Raw genomic sequence first — 12,262 nt, forward strand, 5'->3', positions numbered from 1 at the left:
AAAACCTGTTTTCAGTTATTTCACTTTTTTTTTGCGATTCCACATGTTCGTTCATAGTTTTGATGTCTTCAGTGAGAATTTACAATAGTAGTGAAAATATATAAAACGCAAAAATAACGAATTGTGTCCAAACTTTTGACTTTAGTTTCAGTCTTCAACATGCTTTTCCCCCAGTCCCACAAATGTAAAACTCCACCTATGATTACAAACTCAACTATGAAATGTTCATAAGTCATTACACATATTATAAAGGCTGGTTACAAACTGTAGAAGTGCTGGCTGTCTCGTAACCTGTCGGCTTTGTTTCGAGTTTTTTCGCGTTGTGCTGTAATTCCAAGTGCTTCCTTGTTGAATTAGATGTCGAGTTTTTAGTGGTCGACAGTCTTTCTGAGCCAGCGCAGAGTTGGCAACGCATGGAGATATTTTTGTCATCTTTACTGGACCGATATGTGAAGTAATGGCTGTATCTCCAGTGAGCAAATGCAGCCGTTTGTGGTATCTCTCCGGCTCCTTTACTGTTAGCATCCTGATAGGTAGCCATGCTACGTTGTTGACCGCCGTAGCAGACGGCGCGCACACAGCATGGTAATATACGTGACCCGTTTTTTTCCGATGAGAAAAGGTGAGATGTGATGTCACTTTCAACTCAAGAGCCATATTTTCTGTTCAAATGCTCTTCGTACGTGACTACAATATTCTTCATTGTACATACAGTATGAGGCAACAACAAAATAGTAATGCACAGGCACCGAGGAAACTAACTTTAATCAGATTACTGGCTTGGAAAAATGAACGCGTTAGATCGCTCGTTACTGAAAGAAAGTAATCAGATTACAGTACTGGTTGTATGGATAGAATTGACCCTACCAGTATTAAGTGAATTACTTTCATCATTTACCCCTTTTCACTTGCTGAATGTGCCAGTCCAATTTTTCCCTCAAACACACGTTTGATTGGCTGATGACATGACCCCCCCCTCCCCCCCACACACACACGCACTCACAGCCCAGAGAGAAATACCACATGTCAACAACATGCCGCCTCCTCTGCCCCCTTCGAAGACGACGGATATTAGACTTTTATTACGGCCAGCAGAAACCACTGTAAGTAATGTAAATAAAAATGTCAATGTTGTGGAGGTGGGGGACACACCAATAATTTTGCCACTGAAAGTCCGACCTGCATCAGAGTTAGCATAACATTAAACTGTATGAATTTGCTAACCTGCAAAACTCGAGTAGGAAGCTGCTTCGAGAGAAGTGTCCTTCAGTATGTTTTTCTACTGTTAACGTTAATTGTGAGAAATGTAGTGCACCGAGGTTCAACCCCTTCTCCCCAATTTTCATTTTTATTTTATTTGTGTGGTCTTAAAGCCATATAAATTTTAAAATTCGGACCTGTTTCATCCATTAAGGAAAATTTTCCATACATTTTGTTTTAGAGTAAAACAGTCAATGCACGTGATTTACTTTCGCGGACAACAAAAAAATAATGCGACAGGCCAGATCTGGCCCTCGGCCTGCTAGTTTGACACCACTTTTTTAAAGCAATCATCCCTTATTTAGTTTTTCCTATAAGTACAAATTAGAGATGTCCCGATCGATCGGGTCCAATCGGGTCCGATCACGTCATTTTCAAAATATCGGAATCGGAAAAAAAATATCAGCCATGCCTTTTTAAAATTTTTTTTTAGTTTTTTAAAAAATGTATCACTTTCAAATATTTAACGCAATTAATGCATGCGTTGCACAACCCACTCACGCATTGCCGCGCTCTATCTGTAATGGCGCCATTTTACCTGTATAGAGAGGTAAAAGGTAGCATAAAATATTTAGAGTGAATTTTGTCAGCCTATGGAGGCTTATTTCAGTTGGCTAATGCCTTACAATCCTTCTCCCTACGATCAGAAATATTCTGGGGAGCAATGTGGCAATTGATCTTTTTATTAACACCTTATTTTATTTCCCAACGCGGAGAAGATATATCAATTGGTAGCACTACGCACAGTCATGGTTCCACTTCCCATCATGCATTGGGGCATGGCTACAGTATCATTTACTGAAAGCTCAACAAATACACTTGATGGCAATATTTAGTCACAATATACAAAGTCACAAGTCTTTCTATCCGTGGATCCCTCTCACGGAAAGAATGTTAATAATGTAAATGCCATCTTGAGGATTTATTGTCATAATAAACAAATACAGTACCTATGTACTGTATGTTGAATGTATATATTCGTCCGTATATATTCATTTTTTTCTTAATGCATTGCCAAAATGTAAATGATCGGGAAAAATTATCAGGAATGATTGGAATGGAATCGGGAGCAAAAAAGAGCAATCGGATCGGGAAATATCGGGATCGGCAGATACTCAAACTAAAACGATCGGATCGGGAGCAAAAAAACATGATCGGAACAACCCTAGTACAAATACTACTCAGAAAATAGGGTGACAAGATTCTGTGTGGTCTATTACTTTATTCTCTCAATACAATTCACATGAAGCTTCGTTAAGTATTGTCATGCATGTTTAGAGCTTCAATGTCTTCAACAAATGACATAATTGTTCAGTATGTACATTGTGTGGCATCTTGTGGCGAAATAATGAGCAGCTGAAGATGACAAGAGGCTCCCGGGAATAGGCAGGAGGGGGACACGGCCTTCAAACACACGGATGCACTCTGAATCATCCATGTTTGCGAGTGTGTGTATGTGTGTGTGGCCATGCAAGTGGGTGGGTTGATGCGCCAGCGTCCATGTGACAGCGTCGGAGGCAGGGAATGTGACACTCTGGATTCAGTTGTTAGTCATAATCCACCAGGATGCTGCAGGGACAAAAAAAAAAAATACACACTGACATTCATCCCACCCGTAATTGCTCCATTGTTACTATTCTGAGGTTAATTATCACAGTTTGGAGTATTTCGCCAGTTTCAGAAACACATAATCATGTACAACCTGGTGAAAAGTATAGAGAGAAATTGAATGTGAAATCTGGTCAACACATACACAGAAAAAAAACATCCCAAATATGAAAAAAAAAAATTCCAATTCTGTTTAATGCAGCCATTTTGGGCTTCCAAATGAATTTGTCTTCAGCCTTTTTAAAAATGTAGCCCATCAAACCAGTTCCACTTAGCTACATGAAATTTGGTGGGTGTTTCTACCAAGAGCGTACCAACAAAAAAGTCATGCACTCCTATGGAAAAAGATAGAAAAAGTATGTCAACTTAGTTTGAAGAGGGCCATTTTGGGCTTCAAGAAAAACGTCCTGGGGACTTTTTAAAAAATGCTTTTAAGGCAGTTTAAATTACCAACGTGACATTTGGTAAGCATGTCTATTACGAGGAGACCAACAAAAAAAGTCTCAAATACAGGTAGTCCCCAGGGTTATGGACGAAATCCGTACCTACGCGACCTAACCGAAATTTCCGCTTAAGTTGAAATTAACCCCTTAAGTACCCCTAAATACCCCCTATAGCTCAAAATAACTGTCCAAAAACAAGTTGTCCTACTTGAAAAGATTAGAGAGGCCTGTAATTGTCAACATGGGTAAACCTCAACCATGAGAGACAGAATGTGAAAAAAAAAAACAACAGAAAATCACATTGTTTGATTTTTAAAGAAGTTATTTGCAAATCATGGTGGAAAATAAGTATTTGGTCACCTACAAACAAGCAAGATTTCTGGCTGTCAAAGAGGTCTAACTTCTTCTAACGAGGCTCCACTCGTTACCTGTATTAATAGCACCTGTTTCAACTCATTATCGGTATAAAAGACACCTGTCCACAATCTTAGTCAGCCACACTCCAAACTCCACTATGGCCAAGACCAAAGAGCTGTCGAAGGACACCAGAGACAAAATTGTAGCCCTGCACCAGGCTGGGAAGACTGAATCTGCAATAGGTAAAATGCTTGGTGTAAAAAAATCAACTGTGGGCGCAATTATTAGAAAATGGAAGACATACAAGACCACTGATAATCTCCCTCGATCTGGGACTCCATGCAAGATCTCGCCCCGTGGCGTCAAAATTATCACAAGAACGGTGAGCTAAAATCCCAGAACCACACGGGGGGACCTAGTGAATGACCTACAGAGAGCTGGGACCACAGTAACAAAGGCTACTATCAGTAACACAATGCCAGGGACTCAAATCCTGCACTGCCAGACTTGTCTCCCTGCTGAAGAAAGTACACGTCCATGCCCGTTTGCGGTTCGCTAGAGAGCATTTGGATGATCCGGAAGAGGACTGGATGAATGTGTTATGGTCAGATGAAACCAAAATTGAACTTTTTGGTAGAAACACAGGTTCTCGTGTTTGGAGGAGAGAGAATACGGAATTGCAACCGAAGAACACCATACCCACTGTGAAGCATGGGGGTGGAAACATGCTTTGGGGCTGTTTTTCTGCAAAGGGACCAGGACGACTGATCTGTCTAAAGGAATGAATGAATGGGGCCATGTATCGAGAGATTTTCAGTAAAAATCTCCTTCCATCAGCAAGGGCATTGAAGATGAGACGTGGCTGGGTCTTTCAGCATGACAATGATCCCAAACACACAGCCAGGGCAACAAAGGAGTGGCTTCGTAAGAAGCAGTTCAATGTCCAGGAGTGGCATAGTCAGTCTCCAGATCTCAACCCCATAGAAAATCTGTGGAGGGAGTTGAAAGTCTGTGTTGCCCAACGACAGCCCCAAAACATCACTGCTCTAGAGGAGATCTGCATGGAGGAATGGGCCAAAATACCAGCAGCAGTGTGTGAAAAGCTTATGAAGCGTTACAGAAAACGTTTGGGCTCTGTTATTGCCAACAAAGGGTACATAACAAAGTATTGAGATGAACTTTTGGTATTGATCAAATACTTATTTTCCACCATGATTTGCAAATAAAATCTTTAAAAATCCAACAATGTGATTTTCTAGGTGTTTTTTTTCCACATTCTGTCTCTCATGGTTGAGGTTTACCCATGTTGACAATTACAGAGCTCTCTAATATTTTCAAGTGGGAGAACTTGCACAATTAGTGGTTGACTAAATACTTATTTGCCCCACTGTATTAGTGTTACTGTACTGTCCTTGCCAAGACGTTGGAGCTAAATCCTAGCTAGACAGTGAGCTAAGCTGTAATTTTCCCCCTCTCTCTTTCAATCAGCTGTGCGACTTCTTCGTGTGCGCAAATACGTTCTTATTCGTATGCGCAAATACGTTCTTATTCGTATGTACGTACATGTGGTCTTACTCGTACTGTTTGCTAGACGTTTCTTGCGCCAAATAAAAGCATGCATCACTAAACATAAGTTAACATTATAATCAAATTTCACATTCAGCGAAAAACATAACAGTCATACTGATAAAATTAAGTAAAAAATAAGATTCCTTGAGGTACATTAAGGTACTGTTTACATGAACAACAACAACAAAATGGCGGACGAGACTCCGGTGTCATAAAGTCGAAATCGCGTAAGTCGTGCACGTTGGAACCCGGAGACTACCTGTAGTTAACTAAATATTTGATTGTTTTTTTGTTTGTTTTTTTATTTATTCAAATGGACATTAGTTTACTTATTGTTTGGGGTTAATTTATTTAATTTTGACATTTGTTGTTATCTAAGTCGGTCATTTTGGTTTATTTGCTATTATACCTCCCTCATGTGCTCATTTGGTCAAGCCTCTCCTTATTTAAAGCAACACTTGGTAACCTTTCAGTTTTGGTCGATTTTAGTGATTTTAGCGACGCCGGACAAAAGCAGTACTGTTTTGCCTTAAGGAAAACTGCGTTTCCCGTGAGGACCAGCGCACACCCGCACAGTGTCGTAAAATCATGATCTCCCGGTCGCCTGCAGATTGATTAAATGACATTTCCGTTTCCAGCGGCTGTGTGAAGGATGACTAGTAATGAGGTAATTAATCTAGTTGTAGTTAAACAATAGCATATGACGGTTAGCAACCATATGGGTTAGTGTGGCTTTTTTTTTTCCTCCTCAGACAAAACTTTTTGTCTCTTTTGTTGCTCTGCCATCTTTGCAGAAATCACACAAAAGCGTTCGCATCAACTTCTTTCTTTATAATGAAAGGGGGAAGTTACATATGCTGTAAAGCAGTTGGCACATTTGTACTATTTTTGCATGGCAGGATTTCTGCCACCCTCCTTAAAGTTAATTAGTGCCGGTGAAAGTGATACAGACCGCCTCAAGATATAAAAGAGGTGTCATTCAGTTAGTGAGCTATGAAAAGATTTCATAAAGGTCAAAAAGTTACCTAATGTTGCTTTAAACGTCCACAGATAATTTATCTGGCGGTCAGTTCGATAGGAACATGTTATTGTTAAGATGAGTTCTTTTAAGCTGGACCGAAAAACCTTTGTCAAACCTCTTTTTTGTGACTTTATTACATTGAATTTCTGTCTTTTGTTGAAACACCAGTGTCCTTGTGCATGTTTGATCCACGACACCCTACAAGGCAGTTTCTCTGAACTACATGAAATTTGGTGGGCGTGTCCACATGAGTAAACCCAAAAAAAAGCTGTTTAGGAGACATGGCAATAGACAGACCTGGAAGCAACATTGTAGATACAGTCTCAGGTTCATCTAGCATGTTGATGATGCACCGCTGGAAGTCTTTGCTGCTGTTGGACTGCTGGTAGCTAAAAAGTGAAAAATAATTAGAAGATATCTTGGGAAATTAACCCTATGATGCACGGATGAGGATGTTTTTTTCTTAAATGTTTGTATTACATTATTATAGGGCAGGGGTCTCAAACTTGTGGCCCCCATTTTACATCCACTTGTAGTATTAGTGTTACAAACATATTTTGTGATGGGCAGTAAAGAATTTATAAATGATTTTAAATGAAATGGTTGAATGATTCATTTAGGGAAAATAAATAATAATTTTAAAAAGGCACACACACAAAAATGTATATTTTATAATTCTATAATAATAATAATATTAATAATTTTATGAATAAAGAATTTTATTAATAATATATATATATATTATAATAATAATATAATAATAAATAAATAATTTTATATTTTATAAAAATTTATATTGCACATTTACAGTGGTATGAAAAAATATCTGAACCTTTTGGAATTTCTCACATTTCTACATAAAATCACCATTAAATGTGATCTGATCTTTGTCAAAATCACACAGATGAAAAAACTGTGTCCTGCTGTGACTACAACCACACAAACATTAATAGGTTTTCATATTTTCATGAGGATAGTATGCAAACAATGACAGTGAACCATCACAGTTAAAATTTGGTGGCCTCCCCGTTTGACAGCAATAACTTCAACTGTAGCTGCAGATCAGTCTGGCACATCAGTCAGAACTAGTCTTGGCCCATTCCTCTCTAGAAAACTGCTGTGGTTCAGTCAGATTCCTGGGATGTCTGGCATGAATCGCTGTCTTCAGGTTATGGCACAGTATTTCAATGGGGTTCATGTCTGGACTTTGACTTGGCCACTCCAGAACATATATTCAGTTCTTCTGAAAAAAATTTGAAGTTGATTTACTTCTGTGTTTTGGATCATTGTCTTGTTGCAGCATCCATCCTCTTTTTAGCTTCAACTGTCAAACAGACTCAAGTTTTACTGCAAAACATCCTGATAAACTTTTGAATTGATTATTCCATTAATGACTGCAAGTTGTCCAGGCCCTGAGGGAGCAAAACAGCTCCAAATAATGATGCTCCCTCCACCATGCTTCACGGTGGGGATAAGGTGTTGATGTTGGTAAGCGGTTCCATTTTTACTCCACACATGACGTTGTGTGTTACTCCCAAACAATTCAACTTTGGTTTCAACAGACCACAAAATATTTAGCGACAACTGTAGAGTGTCCAGGTGCTTTTTTTGAGAATATTAAACGAGCAACAGTGTTTTTTTAGACAGTAGTAGCTTCCTCTGTGGAGTCCTCCCATGAACACCATTCTTGTCCATAGTTTTAGAAATAGTTAATGTGTGCACAGAAATATTGGACAGTGCCAGTGATTTCTGCAAGTCTTTGGCAGACACTCTGGGGTTCTTTTTTACCTATGTGAGTATTCTGCACTGAACTCCTGGCGTCATCTTTGTGGACTGCCACTCCTTGGGAGAAAAGCAACAGTGCCAAACTCTCTCCATCTGTAAACAACTTCTCTCACTGTGGATTGATGAACATCCAGACTTTTAGAGATGGTTTTGTATCATTTCATAGCTTTAAACAAATCAACAATCCTTGATTGCAGGTCTTCAGACAGCTCCTTTTTCTTTAATGATGCACATTAGACAGTGCTTCTCATCAAGACAATTCTTACCAGGTGTGTGTTTTATAGTGGGCAGGGCAGTTTTAAACCAGTCATCAGTGATTGGCGACACAACTGACTTAAATTGTTTGGTAAAAATTGGTTTCAATTGCTTTTTAAGTCTCCTGAGGCAGAGGGTTCACTTACTTACTTACTTTTCCCTCTTCTGACATTGTTTGCATGCTATCCTCATTAATATATGAAAACCTATAAATTTTTGGGCGGTTTTAGTTAAAGCAGACACTGTTTTTCAGATCAGATCACATTTGATGGTGATTTTATGCAAAAATGAGAAACTCCAAAAGTTTCAGATACTTTTCATACCACTGTATCTACATGTTTACCACGCTCACAGCGCTTTACATTAGCACACATCTACCCTTCCACGCACACACTCACACACCAATGGTGCTGCTGCCAACTTATTAGTGGCAAATTAAGGTTTAGTGCTTTGCCCAAGGGCATTTCAGCAGTCATAGCCAGAAATCGAACTGCTAACCCTTCAGTCGCAAGACAAGTCGAGCTGTTAACTGCGCCGTGGGCGTATTGTCTAGTTTTGCACATAAACTGTAAATTAAAGAATGTGAGAATCATAAAAACGCAAATTTACAAGTTTGATGTTTTCTTCTATTTGTTTTGCACTTCATTAAGAGCTGTTTCTTTGTTTAAGCCAATGGAATAAACTTTACAAAAAAAGCCTTTTGTTTTTTTTCTGGTGTACCGAAGCTATACCGAACTGTGACCCCCAGTACAGAGGTATGTGCCTAACATAAGCGGATTTTAAGGGGGGGGGGGGGGGGGGGGGGGCAGGGGCAGGCCACCCCGGTGACCGAAACGTGTCATTGCATGAAATTGACTTTCATACATACACACACACATATATATATATATATATATATATATATATATATATATATATATATATATATATATATATATATGTGTGTGTGTATAAATGATGTTGTAAAGCAGTAAAACTGCTACAAAAATGAATGAAATGAACAAAAAAAAAATTTTTATAATGGGTGAAAATGATTTTTCAAACAGATCATGTGACTAGCACCTTAGACGGTCATTTGCTTTGCATATAATTTAAAAAAAAAAAAAAAGAAAGAAAGAAATTGGGGGGGGCAATTTTATTTTTCAAATGATTTTTTTCTTGATTGAAAAAATTTTTTTTTTTTTTGATTGAAGCAACTTTTTGGGGATTGAATGATGTAGACACAAATGTCCAACCAATAGTATGGCCCAAACACAAAAAGGATTGCTTCAATCATTATAACATTTTTCAATGAAAAATTAAGTGTTCAAATGCAAATGTTTCAATCTCAAATATTTTTTCGCATTCAAAAACGTTTCCTATGATTTAAATTTTTCCTTTTTTTTTTTTTTTTTTGATTGAAGTGATTTTTCTTTTTGAAAATATATATATTTTTTGAGGCAACTTATTTTTTGATTGAATAATAAAAACAAAAACCCAAATTTTGTGACCCAAACACAAATAAACATTATTTCAATCAAAAAAAAAAGACTCAATTCAAAAAAAATCAAAGAAAAATAGCTTTCACTTGCCTTTTTTTTTTTTTTTTGTTTCAAATTTATTGTTGCAATCAAACACTTTTTTTTTTTTTGATTGACGCGACTTTTTTATTTATTGAAAATATATGTTTTGATTGAAGCAACTTTTTTTTTTTTTTTTATTTAAGCCATTTTTTATTGAATAATAAAGACACAGATCTACCTCCATATGGCTCCGCCCAGAGAATAAAATATTTGACTGACGTAACTACATTGGCACGACACCGGCGGGCGTACCAAATTCAATGGTTGACGATCTTGGCGAAAAGTATTGCCTAAGCAGCCTGATTCAGAATTCCCCTCAAAAATGATGGGAAAAAAAAAAAAACGCTCATTGTCAACTTGTTATTATAAATATTCTTGTAAGTTAATTTTATTGCTGACACTACGTTTCAGGGTCATCAACATGTTGTGCCCCCCTGCCCCAAAAGTCAAACTCCGCCTATGGTACCGAACTGTGACGTGTATTTACCGTTACACCCTTCTTAACAACTGTATGTATTGATTTAAAATCATCTGCAAATGTAAAATTACCCGCCCACAAACACTGAGCACCAGTACTGACCTCATCCAGGACAGGCGGTCTTTCCAGAATTCATAAATCACAAAAGACGGCTTTTCTGTAGCTTTCTGAACAGACACACTGGTAGACACAAAGAAAATGAAGGAAAACAAAAATATCCTGCATCACATTGCGGACAATATTAAAAAAAAAACACAAAAAAACGAGAAACTGACTGCATGTTGTCCGAGTGGACCGACGCTGCATCCGCGTAGTTCTTGAGAAATTTGTGGAACATGTCCAGATCATTATCGTTCACAGTCATTTTCCTCTGGACCAGCAGAATGTTCTGTCGGTAGAGAAATGACAAATTGTCAAAATATTTCAGGGACGTTGCGGCCCTGAAAGTTATCCTCTTTTCAACACAAAGCGCGCTGGACTGCAAGCTGCATTTGGAAATACCAAAAAATATCCACTCTGTTGTGTTTATTTGAATACATCTGTCGCCATGGTTATATCCGAAAAGGAATACATTTATCGGCCTGTTTTTTTTTTTTTTTTTAAGTTTGCTAATTTGCTCTTTCATCACTCCCGACAAACTCTTTTAGTTCCAGCCATATTTGGAAAAGACATCCTCTTAGAGCATTTTGACTTGATATTTCAACGCTGACACTATGGTGTATAACAAAAGTGAGTACACCCCTCGCATTTCTACAGATATTTAAGTATATCTTTTCATGGGACAACGCTGACAAAATGACACTTTGACACAATGAAAAGTAGTCAGTGTGAAGCTTATATAATAGAGTTAAGTTATTTTCCCCTCAAAATAACTCAAAATATAGCCATTAATATCTAAACCCCTGGCAACAAAAGTGAGTACACCGCATGGGAACTACGTATATCCCTGTCCAAATTGAGTACTGCTTGTAATTTTCCCTCCAAAATGTCATGTGACTCATTACAGGAGTGCTGTCAGCATTGCTGCAGAGATTGAAGAGGTGGTGGGTCGGCCTGTTAGTACTCAGACCATACGCCGTACCCTACATCTGTTGGTTTTGAGTTGGTTCCCTCCTAGTGTGTTCCTGTGATTACCCATTGATTTCACCTGTTGTGCCTGCTCCTAGTGTATCCGACAATCTGCATCCTTCTGTGTCACCCATCTGTTCCTCGTTGTCTCCTTACCCCTCATCTCTGTGTGTATATAAGCTCCCAGTTTCTTTTCACTCCTTGTTGCGTCATTAATTCAAAGCCCAGTCCAAGCCCTCGTGTACCGGTCCCTCCGATTAAGTAAGTTTTGGTTTGAATATTGCCTTTTTGATCCCCAGTCCTTTTGGTTGTACTTTGTGCTTTTGGTTAGTAATTATTAAAACGTTTTTTTGAGATCACCGCCACCTGCCTGGCTGCTTTTGTTTCCCTGCATTTGGGTCCACCCAACCTGCCTGCCCGCGTTTTCCTGACAACATCAAATTGGTGTGCATGGCTGTCACCCCAGGAGGAAGCCTCTTCTGAAGACGGTACGCAAGAAAGCTCGTAAACAGTTTGCTGAAGACATGTCAACAAAACACATGGATTACTGGAACCATGTCCTTTTAATTTGTTTGGTTCCGATGGTCCCAAGCATGTGTGGCGGCGACCAGGTGAGGAGTACAAAGATAAGTGTGTCATGCCTACAGTCAAGCATGGTGGTGGGAATGACCCCCCCACCTCTTTAATCTCTGCAGCAATATTGACAGCACTCCGGTAACGAGTCTAGTGCTGCAACGATTAATCGATTAACTCGAGTATTCGATTAGAAAAAAATATTCGAATTAAATTTTGCTGCTTCGAGTATTCGTTTAAAGTGACATTGTAATGGTTCTTTTTGAAAGTGTTTGCATTTAGT

General features: G+C 38.5%; 1 protein-coding gene across 2 annotated transcripts in view; it reads right to left on the bottom strand.

Moving 5' to 3' along the window:
• Window positions 1-2,476: 2,476 nt before the first annotated feature.
• The window catches only part of necab3 (N-terminal EF-hand calcium binding protein 3), a 65,153-nt gene continuing 55,367 nt past the window's right edge, over window positions 2,477-12,262 (bottom strand). For both annotated transcript variants that reach the window (XM_057844817.1, XM_057844816.1), the window contains 4 exons: window positions 10,614-10,726; window positions 10,441-10,518; window positions 6,556-6,647; window positions 2,477-2,829 (listed from right to left, as the gene is read on the bottom strand). In XM_057844817.1, coding sequence (XP_057700800.1) covers window positions 2,801-2,829; window positions 6,556-6,647; window positions 10,441-10,518; window positions 10,614-10,726 — 312 coding nt within the window. In that variant the 3' untranslated portion in view covers window positions 2,477-2,800. The remainder of the gene's footprint in view (window positions 2,830-6,555; window positions 6,648-10,440; window positions 10,519-10,613; window positions 10,727-12,262) is intronic.

This window comes from Corythoichthys intestinalis, chromosome 9, assembly GCF_030265065.1.
Source record: "Corythoichthys intestinalis isolate RoL2023-P3 chromosome 9, ASM3026506v1, whole genome shotgun sequence".
NCBI lineage: Eukaryota > Metazoa > Chordata > Actinopteri > Syngnathiformes > Syngnathidae > Corythoichthys > Corythoichthys intestinalis.